The following is a 20,928-nucleotide window of genomic DNA, read 5'->3' on the forward strand; positions in this document are numbered from 1 at the left end:
AATTATTCATAAAGCCACAGAAAAAGAGATTGAAACTTAACGTTTAGAAGTCAACAGAAAACTCCATTTGAAAAAGAACATTATTTCTGATATTAGTAAGGTTTTGTTTTTTTGTTTTTTGAAAAAACAAACTAATGAATGTATTTGGCTGAACAGAACAATAAACTTTGAGGAAAAATATTCTTGCAGTGAGCACTCCAAGAAAAAACAAAGGAAAAAGCTGCAATCTGCCAGAATCAAATCAATGGTAAATATTGAATACCTTCATTTAATCCTCCAGGAATTCAGTTGTTTAGCAACAATATCCATATTATTTCTCTTCTTAATGAAAGTGTTTCATTATCACCTTTTGTTCCATAACACAAAAGCATCACTCTGAAATCTTTGCCAATCAAATCTTTGACTAAAAGGCTTCCTTTTAGTTCCCCTAAATATTCTCCTGATCTGATTTTTTAGGGCCAAGCAGTCTTGGCTGGATCCCTTTTGGGACATGGGGAGGGGGCAGAGTCCCTTCCCTGAAGTGAGCAAAACTCCCCTGGATTTAGGTCCCTGGATTACTGGCACAAGTTTCAAGCAGGCTCCATGGTACGTGAGGGAGGAGGCCCACCTACTGATCTGAAAGGCCCCCCCTCCCCAAAAGACCCACTGACTTCTGTACCCCCACAAGAGACATAAACCCCCAATGACTGGGATTGCATCAAGGGCTGCAGAGGTTCTGAAGAGGCTGTTTTCAGCCTGGGAACATTTTCAAAAACTCTGCCACGGAGGTGGGAGTTGGGGGGGGCGGGGAGAGGGACCCCAGGATGTTTTGGTCAGGAGGACCAAATCCTCCCACCTGGCCAGCCCTTGGAGAGGAACGGAGAGATGGGAGGGGATCTTCACCACCACTCAATGGGAAAAGCCCCCCAGCTTATTTTGAGTAGCAGCTCCACATCTGGGTCGGGGATTCCCCCTTCATGCAACTCAGGCATCCCCTTGCTGCCTCTCACCCTCCCAGCCCCCTCCCAATGAAGACGATGCTGCTAGCATACATAAATAGGATTTTAGTTCACCGTAAGTTTTGCTCTTCATCCTTTCTACCACTTTGTGCACCACCACCAATCTCGTGACTTCTCCCCTTCCTGCCAAACTTCACCACCACCACCACCACCAGCAGCCCCTGGAGACTGGGCTCCCTCGGGCAAGGGGGCTCCTCACTGGAGATGGCTTTGCGTGGCCGGAGAAGACGAACCAGGATCCCTCCTCGCCCTTCCATTCTGACGATGCGCCAACAGGCCATGCCAAGAAGGAGTTTGGGTGAGGAGCATCGATCAAGCCCCGCAGCCACCCCCCAAAAAAATGTCTCTGAAGGGAGGGCTGGGCACAGCTCCTCCTCCTGCGGCACAGGCTGGGCATCAGGCCGGGGAGACCTTCATGGCCTCTTCAGGGCTGGGAGCTCCTGCAGTCGACAAACTTCTGGGTTCTCTGGAAGGCAGCTGAGCCGGGCGTGGCGGGACTGAGCTGCAGCCCATCTTGCGGGCAGGTGACCAGGGTGGCCTGTGTGGTGGAGAGGCTTCGGCTGCAGGCCAGGCGCTTCTCATCCAGGACGGCCAAGTTGTACTCGCAGAAGTCCAGGAGAAGCTCCACCTGCTCGTGAAGCGAGAGGGACTTGTACCTCCTCTGGGCTAGGAGGCAAATGGCCTCCACAAAGGCTTGGAGGCTCATCCCTGGGAAGGAGGAAGAGGGGAGGTGAGCAAGGGAGACCACCCAGAGCTTTGAGTCACCTCGATTTATGACGCTGAGGAAGCCAACAACCAACCCAGGTGGGGCCACTAGCATCGGCTAGACGTTCTGCCCAATTGGAGGTGAAGGTACCAAAGATGGACCATCACCAAGCACGGAAGCTTCTGGCAGGTTGAGCAGCTGGGGCATGCTGACCGCTGCCACTTCCATACCCCCTTATAGCTGCACTGCCCCCCCCCATGCTTGGCTGCCAGTCCCCAGGATGGGTTAACCAGGTCCCAGGCATGGCACCAGCCCAAAAAAGAGGATTATTCAGGTAGCGCTGTTGTCTCTTTGCCCGAGCCCTTCACGGCCAGGTGGGCAGCGGCTGGCACCGCTCTGGCCCCATCTGCTGAACTCCCCGTCCGTCCTGACATGCAAAGAGGGGCTGTGGAAGGTGGCAAAGCCTCTTTAGCTCAGGGCAAGCGTTGGAGTTTGGCTTCTTAGGGGGCCTGGCCAGCTCCTTGGAAGGGAGAGGGCAGGAGTAAATAAATCAGACCCTCCCCCTTGCCATCCCTAGAAAACCCCCCTCTCTGCTTCCCGCAGGAAAAGCTCTTCTCTGTTACTGCCTCTGGCAAGGAAACGGGGGCTTTTACCCGGATCCCTGGAGCTGGCCACAGCCTCATTTCCATCGTCTGGCACAGAGAGCGGCTTGGGGGATATTAAAATAAATCCCATCCATTACAATTTTTAATAAAACCTGACAATTAACTCAGGGTACCAGACAGGCAAGGAGCGCGTCTGGCTTCCTGTTGAGACGCTTCTGGGTAATCCAGATCGCGTATTAAAACCTCAGAGAGGATTCCCCCCTCCCCATGAAAAAAAAAAGGGGGGGCTGGTCTCCCCTTGACAAAAAGGCTTTTTCCCCCCCAAACGGTTTTTTATTTTGTGCATCCATCCAAATGCTACTTTTGTCATGGACTTAACCCTCTGCTGTGGATTATTTCTTACTGCCGGGCCTCAGGCACCGTCATCATCATCATCATCATCATTTTTATTATTATCATGGTGATGATGGACAACACGCCTCCCTTCGCCTTGCTCTTTGGCTCGACTGCCTCTGAGCTGTGCTTGAATTCCTCATCTTAAGAATCACTTTTCATTTCCTGCAACGACGCAGCAGCCTCTTTCCCACACTCTGCGTTTCTTCGACGTTTTCCCCACTGCAGCCTCTGTTTGTTCTTTCCCCAAAGCAGAGATGATACAAAATCATTCCAAACTGATCAATGGAAAAAACTGTTAAAGTTTGCTCTTTGAACGTGAAGGGTAGGGGGGACCAGCCAGAAACACAAACCGAACGCAACGAAAGGAACTGAAAACTTCACACTCCTGATCGTCTGTGGAAACTCTCAGTCCTCCTCCAGGTCACGGTGGTTTTAATTATGTTTCTAACTTTTGTATCTATGTATTTTATTCTGTGCCCGTTCACCGCCCTGAGTCCTTCGGGAGTAGGGCGGTATATAAATCTAATCAAACAAGCAAACAAACAAACAAGAAGCTTCTTCAGTTCTGACTTAATATAAACCCATCCATTCATTCCCGCCATTCAGTCAGAAGCTTCTTGGATGAGAAGCAAAACGACTTCAACAAAGTCTTTTGGAAAAGCCCCTTTGGGACCCACTCCTGATTATTACCACTGATAACAATTACCAGTGATATACCACTGATAGGGTCATTGTCCACTGCCCACTGGCCACGCAAATTGTGCCCGCTGAGGCCAGTGGGGAAGAGAACGATTTTGACCAGGATTTTACTTTGCAATTTGGCTATCCAAATATCAGGGTAATATTTAGGGACGTTTAGCAGAGTTCCTCCCCAACAGTGGTGGGATTCCAAAATTTTTACTGCGGGTTCTGTGGGTGTGGCTTGGTGGGCGTGGCAGGGGAAGGATACTGCAAAATCCCCATTTCCTCCTGACCAGCTGGGACTCGGGAAGCAGAGAAGAGATGGGAGCAGGGCCAGTCAGAGGGGATATTTACCGGTTCTCCGAACTACACAAAATTTCCGCTTCTGTTTCTCCAGAACTGGTCAGAACCTGCTGAATACCACCTCTGCTCCCCAAGGAGGGGGAATCCAGGCCCAGAAGGATGGTCAGAACAGATGACCAGCTGCTGTCTGGGCAGGGCTGACCTCTGGAGTTCTTTGCAAGACTTGCAAAGGCTTCACTGACAGGCCAGGGATGCCACCTTGTGCCTACCTCACTATGCGCTAGTTTTATCTTCCTCACCCCCCCAAACAGGTGTTTTAAAGGTAAGTATCCATTTTCCCCTCTTTTAATTCCAGAGGAATCAAATAACACATGCAAAAGTTTCCTAGGGTGGGGAAAATCTACCTACTGCAGAGAGGTAGAGGGGGTATTGTAGCCCTCAAGGATCCCAGCAGGTGTAAACGCCTGAGCCAAGGGACTTGAGCTCAGAAGCTCCACAGGTAGGGTCCAGTTGGTACTTGGACCAGTGACCTGCGGAGAACATTGAGGTGGGAGAGCCAAAAGCAGGTAACCCAAAAGAGGAGGAAGAATTTTCCCCCCCCCCCCAGTTATTTTGGTTGGGAGGAAGGCACTCGGGTGGGGTCAGAGGAGAAAAGAGAATTCTCCTCCTCAGCACTCCTCCACAAATTTTCCTTAATGTCACTTCGGTCAGCAAAACAAAAAACACCCACCCACACAAATCCGTGCTGGCAACATCCCACAACCACAACTGATTCTGCTCACCCACAGCAATTTAAGATGCAAGCCCAACAAAACTCCGGCAAGAAAAAAAAAAAATAACACCCCCAAGCGCTCATCCAGACTGAACAATGGAGCAGATGGTGGGTCTCATCCGAAGCCATAAATGGGGGGCAAAAAAACGACACTTCCTCTCGCGCTAATTGCGTGTTAATTTCACTCGGCAGGACTTGCAAAACCCAAAAACTCTTGGCCCGTCTGCTAACCCGGCCCAGCGGCTGCCAAGCCCCACCCCGAGGTGATTCCCTCCAGGGCTGAGATCTGGAGGCTCCTTGGCCCAGTGTTCCCCGTGTCTGGCCTCCTCTTTTCCCCCTTCCCCCCCCGCCAGACAGCCTCATGGCCTTTGTAATCCGTGCCGCATCAGGGACCGCCAGGTTGAGAAAACCTGGAGGTCCAAGTCTCAAAGTCCGAAGGAAAGAGACAGCCAAGGCCAGCTTTCCAGGACCTGGGAAGGCTGGCTGGGGATTATGGGAGATGATTGCAAGGGTGGCCCCCACCTGTGCCCCCTTTGAAGACCAAGAGGACGGACCTTTCCATGCCTCCCTTTCCCTTTGCACAGTAGCTCCTGGATCAGCCAGCTGCTGGGGCCAAGGGGGGGGCACATCCTGGGATGGCCAGGTGGGGGCCCAGTCTCTGCTTGGTCTCCATCTCCCACGGGGGGGGGGCAGTCAGAGGGACCTTCCTTTGTCCAGCCGGACTCACCAGCCTCCCGCTGGTCCATGCTGGGCCCGATCCCCCGGCGGGTGATGTCGATGTACAGAATGTCTCCCGCAGCCATGCTGAAGCCACTGTTGCTGATCTTGCTGTTCCTGGGGAGGAGGAGGAAGAAGAATGCTATTATGGGATGGAGGGCCCTCATTTTCTCTGCCTGGACAGCATCCCCCGCCAGGCTCCCCTCTCACCTGATAAACATCCGGAAGCCGGTGGGCCCCAGCTTGGTGGTCCCCTTCACCCCCAGGAAGCGGATGAAGAGGGCAGCAATCCTTTCCACCAGCCGCAGGTAGCTGAACTGCTTGGCGTACTTGGGGAAGACCTCTTTCAGGCAGATGGCGGGGGGCTTGGCTTCTGGCGGGGGGCTCTCCCCCAGCTCGGGCTTGTTCTCCAGCTCCTCCTGGAAGAAGCTCTCCTCGTCCTGGGCTGCCAGTTCCACCAGTTCAGCTCTGCAGGTTCAAGAGGGAGATCCCAAACTCTCAGGAAAGGATGCCTGCGTTCAAGTAATGTGGATGGAGCTGGAGGTGCCAGGGGGAGCCTCTGCCCCATGGGACCCCAGCAGTGAAAACAAGACAACAGCCCCAGTGAAGAGGCATAGAGACTTCCTGGGTGCCCGTCTCGGTCTCCCAAGGGCACGAAATGCCCTGTGCGGACTGGCAGGCAGCTCCAGGCATGGTGCCAGGTGCCCATCAGCTCTGTTTTTACACCAAATCCCAGCTTTTAAAAACCACTTTCTGAAATTCTGGAGACTCTGTTCCTGCCAAACCTTGATGGTTAAAATCAGTATCAAATGACCTCCATGATCCAGACTCGGAGGGCAGAGGGGCCCAAGAGGGCCCACAAAAATCACATCCTCCACATTTGTGGCAGACAGGAAGCCTCCAAGACTCCGGGTTTTGCCAAATTGCAACCCCATTTTAGGAAGCCACCAAGACTGGCAAGAAAGGAAGCCACCAAGCCTGGGAACCGGAACCGGAGGCAGAGACCAGCCCCTCTGGCACACACACACCCCCCCAAGGGGAGAGGGGGCCATGCCAGGTTTCTACAGAGTCGAGTCCTGCATCCACGATGCAACTGGCAAGCTAGAAGCCTCCTGGGGCTGACCTGGCTTAAAATGCCCGATTTCCACACGTTTATTTCTCTAATTCTGCGCCTTTCATCCAGGCGGGATCAGCCTGGAGAAATTATTAACCGGGTTGGGAGGAAGAAGGAAAGGGTGCCTGTCTGGGAAGCGTCATCTCGGAGAGAGCAAAAAATTTCAATTTGAGCCCAGCGTTTCAACATCCCAAGGACGGCTTATCTTTTATACATGATTACTAATTTATTAATGCTTCCCTGCTATCTGCACCAGATCCTTTCTGTTCCTTCTCAGGGCACTTAATCTTTATGCTAATGTGCTGCTCCCTTCGTTCCCTCGGCTACAGTTCCAGCTGCTAATTAAAGGCTGAAAGATGAGATTTACAGCCAGGGTCCAGGGACCCGGAGAGCTGCGGCTGAGCCCCAAAGCCGTCCCTGAGCTGCCGTCTTCCCAGGCAGGAGGCTCTCGGCTCTCCACAGAGGTCAAAATGGAAACCCAACCTGGAGCCCTCCGTACGAGGGAGAGTTTATTGGCCTATAGGCAGTCCTCGACTTAGGACTGGTCACTGAATGACCATTAAAGTTACAACTGACCTCCCCAAAGGTGAATGTGAGCAATTTGGCTTGTGAAGTTTGCAGGTTGAGTTTCCTCCGTGATCAAATTGACCTACGTTTCATAGCCTCTCAGCAGCCCCCATGGGACGTTGGGGAGGGGGGGGCAAATGATGGGCAACCACAAAGAGGCCAGATATCTGCTACGATGGAAGGATGGAGGGAACAGGCTTGCTGGTATAGAAGGTCCTTAGTTGTCCTCCTGCCCAAAACCACCCCAAGTAGAAGAGTAAATTTTCCAGCAAAGGAAAATACTTCTAAATGGCCTAAATTTCAATTTTACCCCAAAGGCCGGAGGGAGGGGTTTCTGTTTATGAGGTTTAATCTCCCAGACCTGTTAACTTACACTTGAAGACCTCTCCCACTCCCCAGGCAGGCTGGACAACTCCCCCCCCCCCCGGGATTTCTTAAGGCTGTTAAAACTGCAGATGTCATAAAAAGGGAAGTGATGCCTTTGGATGGAGGTCTCGGGGAAGGAGGGGGAAGGAGCCAGTCTGCCTTAGCTCAGAGGTGTTAGTGGAGGAGACCCACAACTTCCATCCTGCTCTTCCCGTAAAGAGCCTTTACTCTGTGGGAAAATCAGGATTACAGACAGAAGGAGCCGAGGCTGGTGCAGTGGCTGTGTGTGCAGATGGCAGATGCCATCTACGTCCCAAAAGACAACCAGCTGCTTGGCTCACCGTTCTTGGCACTTGCCCAGTATGTCCTTCTGGTCTGGTACGTCCTGGATTATTCTCCCCTTAGCTGATCCATGGATCTCTTTCAAAATCCTTCTAATCTAGCGAAGGACCCTCCCGGACACGCAGGAAGGGCCAATGCCCTGGACCGGAAGCCACCCTGGTTTCTGACCCATCCCCACTGAGCTGCAAACCGGGAGTAAAATTATCACCTGGGGCTGAGCTGATGGACCCCACAGGAGCCCCAAGATAATTCAGCTGCACGGATGGCAAGAGGCAGCCCCCCCCGCCCCCCGCACACCCTCCCTACTCAGACCCATGGAATAAATTACGCTTGAAATGGAAGAAGTAGAGGCATCATTATCAGCTTTAGTGTCTAAATGAAGACAAAAAGACGGCTTTAGTTTTATCACTTGCTTTGGGCCATCCGAGCTCTGCCAAAGACAGAGAAACTGCAGAAGCAAAGAAACCCTGGCAAAGCAAGAGAGAAGAAAGCAATAAATGGGGGAAGATTTGTTTTAATCAAACTATTTCTAAAACCCGGCTGGCCTTGAGCCCCTGCCCACCATTCCATCCAACGACTCTTCTAATAACTCTGGAAGAATTGGGCAGGAGGAGAACCAAGAGAGTTTTAAGTCGATTTCTAGACCGCCCAACGGAGATTTAGGAAAGCAAGAGCAAACCTCCTTGCATCCAGAGGTAAACTGCTCTTGAACATGAAGGTTCTAGCCCACTAACCTACTGAGTTCAACAGTGGGAGAGACGGTGGCTGATGGAGATCACCTTCTGAGGGTCTTTCTGGAATTCAGTGTTGCAATATTGACTCCTAAAAGTTCCACATTCTGGGTGAAGCAGAATATAACAGAATAACAAAGTTGGAAGGGCCCTTGGAGGTCTTCTAGTCCAACCCCCTGCCCAAGTAGAAGACTCTACACCATTCTGGACACATGGCTATCCACTCTCTTCTTGAAAGCCTCCAGTGATGGAGTAACTACAACTTCTGGAGGCTTGATGTTCCACTGATTAATTGTTCTAACTGCCAGGGAATTCCTCCTTAGTTCTAGGTTGCTTTTCTCCTTGATTAGTTTCCATCCGTTGCTTCTTGTCCTGCCTTCTGGTGCTTTGGGAAATGCTTTCCTCCGGCAGTTCCACATTTATTTATTTTATTTTATTTTATTTATTTGATTTATATACCGCCCTACTCCCGAAGGACTCAGGGAGGTGAACAGCCAACAATAAAATACATAAATACACAAAATTTAAAAACCCGATAAAATCAAATTAAACTTTTTGGCCCAGACAAATTAAAATACCCCAATAATTTAAAAACAGATTAAAATTTACATATTAAAAAGAGGGAAAAGATTAGGCCAAGCCCGCCTGATGGAATAAAAAGGTCTTCACAGCACGGCGGAAGGAGCGCAGATCCGGGATCCTCCGTATCTCCGGGGGGAGCTCATTCCAGATCGTAGGTGCCCCCACAGAGAAGGCTCTCCCCCTAGGGGCCGCCAGTCGACACTGTTTGGCTGACGGCACCCGGAGGAGTCCCTCTCTATGAGAGCGTACTGGCCGGTGGGAGGCTATTGGTGGTAGTAGGCGGTCCCGTAAATAACCAGGTCCTAAGCCATGGAGCGCTTTAAAGGTGGTAACCAAAACCTTGAAGCGCACCCGGAAGACCACCGGGAGCCAGTGCAGCTCGCGCAGGAGAGGTGTTACATGGGAGCGCCATGTCACTCCCATTACCACCTGCGCGGCCGCACTCTGCGCCAGTTGGAGCCTCCGGGTGCTCCTCAAGGGGAGCCCCATGTAGAGAGCATTACAATAGTCCAGGCGGGAGGTGACGAGGGCATGAGTGACCGTGTGTAACAAGTCCCGATCCAGAAAGGGACGCAACTGGCGAATCAGGCGGACCTGATAAAAATGCATGCATTCCCATAGCCCAAACACCCCACGTGCAATGAAGATCGGAGTGCAAACCACCTTCAATTCTCCTGCTTGCTCTACCAGAGAGATGGGAGCCCAGCTTGACCCCCTGCCTGGTAAAATCTGTGGGGTGGAGTCTATCTTTTTTCCTTGCTGAAGGTTGATGCCAGCCGGGGGAATTCAAGTCCCAGGAGACTCGGCTGTGCCTGCTGGGCCTTGCAGTTCAGCAGCCGGCGAGCCTGAGGACCACAGGTTATTCCACATGAAAGATGGGCTTAATTTAGCTGCTTTAATTCTGACAGCAGGACCAGCAGCCTCCTGCCAGCCTTCCCGCCTCGGATATTGGTGATGGGAAAATAAATCACAGGAGATTCTCCACAGTCCTGAAAGGGGCTGTGTTGTGTTGTGTGCCTCTGTTTGTGTGTCTCTCCTCCACCACTGAGACTCTTCCTATTGGCAGCTGGTTGTAAATATTTAAGTGTGATTGCTTTTGTCTGCAAGGACAGCCAGCTTGCTTCTCAGCAGTTTTCGAAAACACAGGAGGGGGAAAAAAAAAACACGGATCGGTTCCTTTTTGCCTCCTGGGAGATGAATGTCTCGTTGCTTCTCTGCTTTAGGGAATGTCCTAAATTTGGAGAACAAAGGACGTGCTGGTGCCAGTATGGCATCTGAAGATCTTTGCCCCCATGTGAATGACATTGATTGCAACTCCTTGCACATCACGTGGCAGGCAGAGGACGGGGTAACATAATGCTGCATTCCGGTGGTGTCCCTTCCAAAGTGCACGGCACCGTCTCTTCTTCCCAGGGAAAGCCTGACACATTTTTGCCTTCTTGCCTGGCACCATGCCAGCTAGGGGGCAAGAAAGGGCTAGGGCGACACAACACTGCATTCCGACTATGTTGCCCCCAGAGAGCACGAATGTTCTTTCTGCGCCAACTCAGGAAGCTCAAACTGCCCAAGGAGCTGCTGATCCAGTTCTACAGAGGAACGATTGAGTCTGTCATCTGCACCTCTATAACTGTCTGGTTTGGCTCTGCAGCCCAACAAGACAGACAGAGACTTCAGAGGAGAATTAGAACTGCAGAAAAAACCATGGCTACCAACATGCCTTCCATGGAGGACCTGTCTACTGCACGAGTCAAAAAGAGGGCTGGGAAAATATCTACAGACCCCTCACATCCTGGACATAAACTGTTTCAACTCCTACCCTCAAAACGACGCTATAGAGCACTGCACACCAGAACAACTAGACACAAGGACAGTTTTTTCCCTACAGAACCGGTAGTAAAAAAATTTGGATTTCTCCACTGGTCTCAGCCCCAAAACTTTGGGAGCCCCAATGCTTAAGTGCTGAAGGCTCCACGCCGGAGTCTCCGCTGGGAATCGGATCACACTTACGAAGGCTGCTCTGCCGGCTCCTCCTCCTCCTCCTCCTCCTGCTGTTGCTTCTTCTTCTTCTTGTGGGGGTCCACCAATCGGAGAGTGTCCCGGATAACGGCCACCTTGACTTCTTCATCGACCGGACTGGGGATGTATTGCGTAACTCCTGGAGAAACCTTAAAAACCCAGAAGAGAAGCTGATCATAGTAGGCATGCTCAAAAAGTCAGCTTTTTTCCTTCCAGTGGGGGGCCTGGAGGTCCACTCCCATCTTCCCAGGAAGAGAAAGAGGCCGGAGGATGGCCGGATTGGATGCCCACCTCTTGTTCGTGTTCGATCTTCATGCTTGGGTTGGCGTTGACTTCCAGCAAAATGGGCTTCAGGTTCTTCATCAGCAGGATGTCAAATCCTAAAATCTTTGGAAGAGAGAGAGAGAGAGAGAGAGAGAGGCCAATCTTTCCCAGAAACCAAGAACAGGCCAATATTTTTTGATATCGCAAGACACCCAGAGTTACCCTAGGGCAGGGGTCTGCAACCTTAAGCACTCAAAGAGCCATTTGGACCCGTTTCCCACAGAAAAGAAAACACCGGGAGCCACAGAATCCTCCCCGTGCCTGACTATTTCTTGAGCGGCCACAAAACTAGCAAATGTCGTTGAATTAAAGATTCTGTTTTCTTCTGAAACTTTTCTTTTCTTGGATTTATCCATGGTTGGCCTACCAGGGGGAAGAAAAGCTCAATAAATCATGTGCCCGTGGGTGTCGCACATTGGCGGCTGTGGCGCATATTTTGAGCGACAGGGAGCCGCAGCAGAGAGGTGAAAGAGCCACATGCGGCTCCAGAGCCGCAGGTTGCTGACTCCTGCCCTAGGGTAAGATGAGTTAAGTAAATAAATAAAAATATATTTCATATACTTCACTTTGGACCCCCGGTGGATTCGCAAGGCCTCTCTTGACAACCCGCACTCACTTGGAAGCAGGAAGGCCCCGGTTTGCCCGTGGGGATATCAGACTGGTAAAAGACCTTCAGCTCGGGCACGATGGCGATCACGGTCTTGATGACCAACGAAATGATATCGGACCAAAGTTTCCGGATGTTGACGCCACTGCAAGCCAGCTTGCCCAGGATGCTGGAAAACGTCCGTTTGCTGCCGGTGTTGCCGCTGTCCGAGTGGACAAAATTCCCGCTGTGGATGTTGAGGGCATAGTTGGTCAAGTGCATGTAGACCTGGTGGAGATTCTTCAGCGACGGCTCCTGGTAGGGCTCCGTGCAGAAGCGGCAGAGCCCGTCCTTGGCCACGTAGACCTCCAGGGGGTCCAGCGACTTGAGCAGGACGTATAAACGGATGTCAAACTTCAGCTTGTCGATCAAGAAGGGCTTGGCCATGTACTCCTGGACCACGGCCGGCCTGCTCTGCAGGTTGCCCATCAGCCGGATCTCCGTGGGGCCCTTCACGAGGTAGATCCCGTCCCCCTGGCAGCCCCCGTCAGGCTTCACGATGAAGGTGGGTTTCCACCTGGGATTGTTCTCCTTCATCAGGTTGACCTGCCAGGGAAGCAGGAGGAGGAAGACAACGAAACTTTTACCCACTTCCAGGCCTTCCCTCCCCCACCCCCAAACCTTATGTTTTAATCAGCTTTGGGGCAAATCCCATTTAATCCCCTTCCTAGCCTTCCTTGAAGATGTTTTGCTTCTCATCCAAGAAGCTTCTTCGGTTCTGACTGAAGTTCAGTCAAACTGAAGAAGCTTCTTGGATGAGAAGCGAAACGTCTTCAAGGAAAAGTCCCGTTGCCTCTTGGAAAAAGCACCTTTGGGGCTGAGAATCTCCATCGGCCTCTCCGCCTGGTGTGTGCTGCCCCCTGGTGGAAGCATCACAAGAGGAATGGGGGGGGGAGAGTCAAAATCTTAGCTTTTAAGAGAAACCCCCCAACCCTGATGCCCTCCAGAGACACTGGCTGCAAATTATAGACCCAGCTTCAGTCAGAGGCCATGGCAGATATGGGCACAAGGAAACTCGGAAGCTAAAAAACCCCGGATCCTTGGTTAATATTTGCAGCGCAACTCAGGTCCAACGTGACTCTCTGAGCATTGCCTGTCTCCCCATTAGGGCTCAAAGAACTGGCTCAAAGAATCATGGCTTCATTATTGGGGTGCTTGCAAAGCTCTTCAGAAACTCAGAAGGACTTTGGGGCATCCCTTAAAGCCACGTTTTCTCTGCCCTCCCCTTGGGCACCCTTTCGACACAACACCTAAAGACCAGGAGAAGAATCCACAAATTGTCCACCCAAAGCAGCTCCCCGAATCTTCTCCTTCTCAGGAATGGCTTCCCCATCCTTTCCCCACCTGCAAAACCAGCCTCACACCTGCTGTTTGTTAACCAGAGCCGTGCCTTTCCCTCCAAGACAGATGGAGGACCAGATGTGTGGGGCTGTTTTATTGGCCATCTGCTGCTTGCTGCATCAAAGCCTGCAGAGGGGTGGGTGGGGGTGGGAGCGTGGACTCTGCTCCCAAGAAGGCGGGGTTGGGGGTGGGAGTTCAGCTGCCTGGGCCATTTGCCCCAAGTTGGATGCCCTGCAGAGACTGCCCATAAATGCCAGATGCCAGAACCTCTCCTTTGGGCACATCCAGAGAGCGGAACACACTCAGCTGTGGCTTTGGGATCATTTTAACGGGTGGAGTTTGGACAGAAGAGCAAGTTGAAGACGTGTGGACTTCAACTCCCAGAATTCCCCGCCCAGCTGGCTAGGGAATTCTGGGAGTTGAAGTCCACAGCTCTTGAAGTTGCCCTTGGCCCAGACTCTTGAACGGTATCCCTAAAGCACCTCATCAGTTCTTCTGAACTAGAGAGGATTTCCTGCTTGGGCAGCAGCTGCAAAGGTGGCCCCGATTCCAGAACGGAGCCCAACAGCCGTATGTTTAATCCCCTTTCGGGGGCATCTCTCCACTTGCCAAACTTCCTCCAGGAAACGCAACAGTTCAACAGGGTCTCTATGGCTTGTGAGGGTCCTACAACGGCCCAGAGGAAGAGAGCAGGCTGGACAGGCTCTCAGTGCCCTGGCATTAAACCCTCTTGGTGAAAAACGCCCCCCCTCCCAGCCAGGCCTTTGCACCCAGGCCCAAAAGCCCCCACCTACCTCAGTGAGAAAGATGGCAAATTCCTCCGGGAGGATCCAAGAACGGGGGTAGAAGTTATACTCTTCGGGGAAAAGCTCCTGCATTGTCCTCATGGCACGACTCAGGTTGACCTTCCGTGTCATTTCGGTCATGCCTGGTGGGGAGAGGAGGAAGCGTGGGCAAGGGCAGATGCCCAGAATGCCCAGCCAAGTGCCAGAGAAGATGGCACTGAAAGCCAAGATGCTCAGCTCCAGGGGGCCGTTCCCAGCCCAGAGAAGCCCCATCTCTGCCTTCCGGATGGGTTGGGGCTTCTGTAGCCTTTGATGACGCTTCCTTGCTGCCCAACCTATTCATTCTGTTTTACTATTTTATCGATTGTTTGCCTGTTTAAGTAACCTTATCACCTGCCCAGAGGATCTATTAAGCTGATCAACTTAATGATGACAAATTAAACATATTGAACGTTAAAAAGTTCTCTGTCATGGAGCTGCAGCCCCTGCCGTCATGTCATATTGGGTAGGAGGGCTATTTTTTTTCTCTGGGATTAAACTTTCACAGCAGAATGAGCTTTGTAAGTTTGTGCCACCAGGGTGGAAATGTGCCCAGCCCAATTTCTCATTTATTGATCTGTCTGTGAGATATTAAAAGATTCCCCAGCTTTTCAAAGTACCCAGGAATGGGACTTGGTTCCTGCTGAAGATTTTCTTCAGACCGAGTGGCTCACACTTTGCAGCCAGGAGAGGAAACAGCCTCAGAATTTAATTACACTTGGAAGGAGCGGCTTTTTTTTTGCCAATTTGATCCCAGGGAAGGCCTTTTTATAGATCCGTGTATAGCACAATAAAGCAGAGGCAGGAATAGCGATGAGCCAGTAACGTGGCCCTTCCTTAGCTGGATTCAGGAAGAGATTAATGGTAAATCAGGGAGCTTTAAGAAGTTTAATAGCCCCAATTTCAAGGAAAGGTTGTGTTAAATTCCTCAGTGCTTAAAAGAAAACGGCCCATCGGAGAAATCTTTCTTGGCAGAATAAAGAGACAGGACGGCTTGGACTGGTCCACTGAGGGATGCCTCGGTTTTTCAGCAAAATCAAGTAACAGCAAATATTTATTATCTGCACAGAGTCCGTGATTTATTTGGCCATGGCTTTCACCCAGAAATCAACTCCATATAACCAGAGTGTTTCAGTTTGTTCCATTAAAATATTTGCTTCCGCCACAAAAACCAAGAACCAAAAGACTTTAGAGAAGGGACATAGTTCAACGATGGACATTTAAAACATTGAGAGGTGCTCTTGATGCCCTCTGAGCTGGGTTATTTTCTTGCAGACGTTTCATGACCCAACTGGGTTACATCATCAATGCTAGAAGGGAGTGGGGTTTGCTCTCTGTCCTAGCACTCACCCACTCCCTTCCAGCACTGATAATGTTACTTAGCTGGGTCATGAAACGTCTACAAGCAAACAGCCAAGCTCAGAGAGCACCAAGGACCCCACAGTTCAACCCTGAACTACAGATATTTTCCTGTACTGGTATTTAAAACATTATAAGAAATACTTTCTCCCCTCTTGAAAATGATCAGCAGGAAGTTCATCACAGACCTAAGTCAAGGGTTATGAGAGAAAGGCTGGCAATTGGCTTTTAGACTATTTTTGACTAGACTAAACATTACATTATTTCAGACTAGATTAAACATTCCTATTTTTGATGAGGGAGCTAAGGAAGGCCAACGGACATTGGAGCTCTGCAGGCATCCAACTTTTCAGAGGGGATCCAAGGGTGAGGTGGGCATTTTTGCGTCGTTTTTGCCAAGACAAACCAACCCTGGTTCTTGTCACAGGTCAGTTACCTGGAAATTTGTTGACTTGTCCCGAATAAATGACATTGTCGTGAAAGGAGACAGCGTGCCAATAGATGTCGCAGGGCAAGCGGCGACCAAACGGAAACTGGACCCGGCAGAAGAGAAGGAGACAAAAAGAGATCATTTAGCCGGAATTCCCTGGGCGCACAGGCATATTCCTGGGGCAAAGATGGTCTACAGAAGAGGGAGATATTTTGCAGAGATTGCTCTGACATTGCTCCTCTCTTTTCTTTCTTTTTCTAATGAAAGAAAAGCATCAAAAACCTCAGCTTTATCAACAGCCAGCTCGGGAGAGAGAGCAAACAATTAATTAACACGCTAATTGGGCACGTGCTTTCATTCTCTGCTGCTTAATGGGGAACGGTGGCACCCACAACTGACAACAACAGCCACAGAGAAGGGGGGGATCTGTGACTCACTGCCTGATGCCTTGAGATTGGGGGGGGGCGAGTGGAGGGGAGCAAGGTGGGTAGGGGAGACCTGCGAAAGATCTGTTTGCCCTTGGCACGGGGGGTGAGGGGGCCTGGAAAACAGATAAGTGGGGTGAAGGGCCCTCTATCTGCAGGGGTGCAGCTCCACAGGACCTCAGCCAATCTGCCTAGGTGACTATCTAGGTAACATCTGACTAGGTGGCTCAAGTGGCTAAGACACTGAGCTTGTCGATCAGAAAGGTCGACAGTTCGGCGGTTCAAATCCCTAGTACAGGTCTCTTGCGTGAGCAGGGGGTTGGACTAGATGACCTCCAACTCTGTTATTGTTACTGCCTCTCCCAGACTGAGACAATGAGCAAGATGCTAACAGAACCCTTAGTTCTGCAACTCAAAGAACACACAAAAAAGAACTCAAAGAACACACAAAAAAGAACTCAAAGAACACACAAAAAATTCTATCAACCTGCTATTATAGAAAGGGAAATAGAGCCTGGACAACTGGACTAAGAGGATGGGAGGAAGAAAGACGCCTGACTCACTTGCTGTCCAGTGAGCACCCAGTTCCCTTCCTCAAGGCCATCCAGACAGTCCCTGCTACCAGCTCCTTAATTCTAGAACCCACCCCCAGGGAGCCTTCAAAGTATTAGAAGAGGACAAAGGAGAGGCGGGGAAAGGCAAGGAAAAAGCCAGAATTGGCCTTTCTTATCTTGGTTCCTCTTCTCTTTGATTTGTGACTTGTGTACACAGAGATTGTTTTCCTTCTTCCTTCCGTGGGAAAAATACCACACCATCCACCCACCCACCCACCCATTCCCAGAAAGAAAGGGAGAGACTTGGAGAGTGATGGTTCAAGACACAGAAAGGAAAAACAGCATCCATATAACCCCGCAGCAGTAAATAAATACACACCGATGAAGTGTTGACATGAAACATGAGGACTAGACGCTTGAGTTTAACAAAGAAAAACAGAAGCTGAAAGCCTCACCCTTTCCAGGCATGCTTAAACAACAGAGGAGTGTGATGCAGGAAATTGCCACAGTGAATGTACAAATAAATGAATGGCCATCCTTTCTCAAAGTAACACACAGGGTCAAGGGGTATTTTGTGCAAGCAATGCTCAGAGATTGCCTTCCGCAAGGCACGAGCCCCCTCTCCTGGCCACAGAGCAATGGATCTGAGAGTTAAAGGGGGGGGTGTCTCTGAGCTAATTATGCTAATTCCTTGATAACACCCTGCAAAGCCCAGTGGAGAATGAAGGTGTCACCTTGTTGCAAAAAAAGGATTTGGATTTGTCAGAGAGGTTGGGGGGACCTCTCAGAAGTGCCACCCCTGGGATTAGCACAGAGACAGCCTGGCTTCCGCTCACACCTTTGCAAGGGATTTTTGCAAGCCAATCACTCACATCACGTTAGCACAAAATCCTGTCTTAGCCGGATTTATTTCTGCTTTGCTCTCCAATATTACAGAAAGAGTTTTGGCTAGCAAAGGGCCCGAATTCTTCATTGCCAAACATGGATACTACAGCTCGGTTTTCTGATTCTGCCCCAAACCTTGATTTTTTTTCCCCCCTTTCCCCCTTCCTAAAGAGTTTAGGAAAATTGGGGAACCAGCCTGCCTGCTTTGGGTCTAGGAGCACTCAAATATAAAGCTTCGGTTTTTTCTTTTTCTTGTGGCTCCATTGAGGTTGGAAAAGGCTGCGTGGGCGCCTGGGGCCCTGGAAGTCATCATTGAAGGAAAGATGGAAAGGAGAGGATTGGGGCGCTGGGCAGCCCACCCAAAAGAGTCCCACTGACTGGGAGAGACCAAGGCCTGCTGGGATGCGCCGGTCCCTCCTCCCACCAGCCCTGTGCCTAGCCTGGCCTGCAGCCCCACAAAGGCCCTTCTGGCACCGCTCAGTGATGTCACAAACAGCTCTGCGGACACCGGGAAGGAGGAGGAGGGATGGGGGGGCGGGGTGAGGGTCCCTGAAGACTTCCGAGGAGGGGGGGGAGCCTTGGGACTCCCACGCCCATCCCAGCCAGCCCAGGTTCTTGGCTCTCTCGCCGTCGGGGCTCCCCGAGCAGCCCGCGCGCCTTGCGCTCCGCCTACCTCCTTCCAGCGCAGTTGGCGCAGGCTGAGCTTGAGCGCCTCGAGCGAGGTGCGCGCCTTGGAGCTGTCCACCGTGACCGAGCGCGCGCTGCGGCGAGGGCGAGGGCGCGGGCGGGGCCGGGCCGGGATGGCGAGCGCCACCCCGGCGGCAGGCTCCGCCGCGCTGCCTCCGCGCCGCCCGGCCTGGCCCCGCCGCGCGGCGCTCGGCCCTCTCCGTGGCGAGGAGGACGCGGCCCCCGCCGTCTCGGCCCGGCCCGCCTTCTCTGCGGCCCCGGCTCCGGCTTGGGCGGCGGGCGGCGGCTCCATCCGACCTGCTCCGGCTCCTCCTCCGGCCTTTGCGCTCCCGCCGCCACCGGGCGCCGGCAGGGACTGAGCATGCTCCCCGGAGCTGCCCCGCGCCCCGGCCGGCGTCGCCCTTGGTTGCCCGGACGAGGCAGACGCGCCGCCGCTCCGCGCGCCGCCCGCTCGCCCCTCTTTGGGCTCGGAGCCCAGGCAGCCGCGCCGCCTTCAGACCCCCCAGGCGCTTTGCCCGCTTGCGGCTCCCCGAAAGACCTCGCCCCCACGCCCGCAGCCCCGCCAAACGGCCCCGCGCTTGCCCGTGGAGCCCAGAGAGCCCAGAGGGGCCACTGGCGTTGCCCCTCGCTGCCCTTGGCACAACTGACCTGGCCACCGTGTCCCTGAGATAACTGGATTGGGCTGCCCCTTCTTCTCTGCCCCCCAACTTTTGGGGGAGATTAAGCTGGAAGACGGCCTGGCCTCGACCATCCAGTTTGTTTAATGAGAAGGTGGGGGGGGGGAGCTGTTGTTGAACCCACATGGACCACAATCTCAGACCTCTCTCTGTTCTCAGCTTAGTGGTTCTAGAAGGTCACCTTTCTGAGGGGCAACTTCTTCCAAACAAGGGCCTCCATATTTCGCAGCCGTCCTCTCCCCTTCTCTTCAGCCTCCAAGCCCGCATCTTGGGAAGGGGCCAGCTTGCAACGTGTTTGGCAAGGGGTCCCCTGCACGGAGCCCCTCTCATCCCTGGGCCTTGGACCCGTCACACTGACCCACCCACCTCTGCAGACAACAAAGGAGGGGACCTTCTCAAGCTTCCACTTGCACACGCAGGAGAGAGAGAGAGATCAATTCAATTCGCCAATAAAGATATTCCCAAGATCCCTGTGGATTATTTCTCAGGCCCGGAAGTGGCTCCAGCCAAGAACAGGAACCGGGAAGACCTGTAGATGGTGCTGCAGCAAAGAGACACCCAAAAGGCTGGGCCTTCCCCAGCTCTCTCCTTCCCTCCCCCGCCCTCGAATAAGTAACACGGAGGGTAAAACCGGAACCCGGAAAGGCCTCCATGGCCGGGAAGAACCAGGGCATTGGATCGGGGTTGAGGGAGGGCAAAACAGAGAAACTGGCCTTTCTTCTAAGCTGCCTTCACCCAGCTTTTCCAGGTCGGTTCAAGAGTCCACAGCTGTGTTTGCACAACAAGCTTGATTAGTGGTAAGGGTGCAAATTCCATACCTGGGTTAATTCCATAACCAGGTTAATTGTGTCATGCAAAGGCCGCCCCGGATAGTTTCGGATGTTAAGTGTCGGTATTGTATCCAGATACCTGCTATTTTATGCTTCGTGATATCTTTTGTGTGTATGTGTGCGTGCTATCGAAGTAATAGGGGTTTTTTCAGTTTCTTTTAGAGGAGTTGAATAATTTTGACATCTTCCAAAAAAGCCACTGTGTCTCCTGCAGGCCTCCAGGGGATCCCAACTGGGCAGGCATGCCGAGAAAAGAAAACCTCCTTGGCTGGACCCCTGAATTTGATATTTATTAGGGCTTAACCCCATTCTACAGAGGAATTATTGAGTCTGTGAACTGCACCTCTATAACTGTCTGGGTTGGTTCTGCAGCCCAACAAGACAGATACAGACTTCAGAGGACTCTCCTCTTTTAAATTTTTAATTCGTGATTTTATAAATTGGGTGTTTTAATCTGTGTTTCGGCCAAAATATTTAATAATTTTAAGGGATTTTTAATATTTGTATTATCTGTATTTTATCTTGGCTGTTCACCGCCCTGAGTCCTTCGGGAGTAGGGCGGTATAGAAATTTGATAAATAAATAAATAAATAAATTAGAATGGCAGAAAAAACCAATTACTACCAACCTGCCTTCCATTGGAGACCTGTATATTGCACAAGTCAAAAAGAGGGCTGGGAAAATATTTACAAACCCCTCGCATCCTGGACCTAAATTGTTTCAACTTCTACCCTCAAAATGACACTATAGAGCAGTGGTCCCCAACCTTTTTATCGCCGCGGACCAATCAGCCTTTGATAATTTTACCATGGCCCGCTGAGTGCGCGCAGGGATGGGGGCTTTGGGCCACACGTGCGTACCTGCGCGGGGCTCTTTTCCCTGGAGCCTTTGCGCACGGCCCAGGAGCTTTTGCGCACGGCCCAGGAGCTTTTGCGCACGGCCCAGGAGCCTTTGCGCTGCAGCGTTCATGTCCCCCGGCCGCTGCGCGGCCCGGTGCCAGGTACTCCATGGCCCGGCACCGGTCCGCGGACCGGGGGTTGGGGACCACTG

General features: G+C 51.9%; 1 protein-coding gene across 1 annotated transcript; it reads right to left on the reverse strand.

Annotated features, from left to right (window-relative positions):
• Positions 1-1,422: 1,422 nt before the first annotated feature.
• On the reverse strand, positions 1,423-17,335 carry TTLL11 (tubulin tyrosine ligase like 11). Its single transcript, XM_070955741.1, is given in 10 exon segments — positions 1,423-1,706; positions 5,189-5,295; positions 5,389-5,646; positions 10,888-11,045; positions 11,188-11,283; positions 11,837-12,412; positions 14,002-14,135; positions 15,827-15,923; positions 17,179-17,290; positions 17,292-17,335. Coding segments are annotated over 10 exon segments (1,866 nt in total).
• Between the last annotated feature and the right edge of the window lie 3,593 nt (positions 17,336-20,928).

Source organism: Pituophis catenifer, unplaced genomic scaffold, assembly GCF_029215685.1.
Source record: "Pituophis catenifer annectens isolate HBS135680 unplaced genomic scaffold, rPitCat1.0.hap2 SCAF_17, whole genome shotgun sequence".
NCBI lineage: Eukaryota > Metazoa > Chordata > Lepidosauria > Squamata > Colubridae > Pituophis > Pituophis catenifer.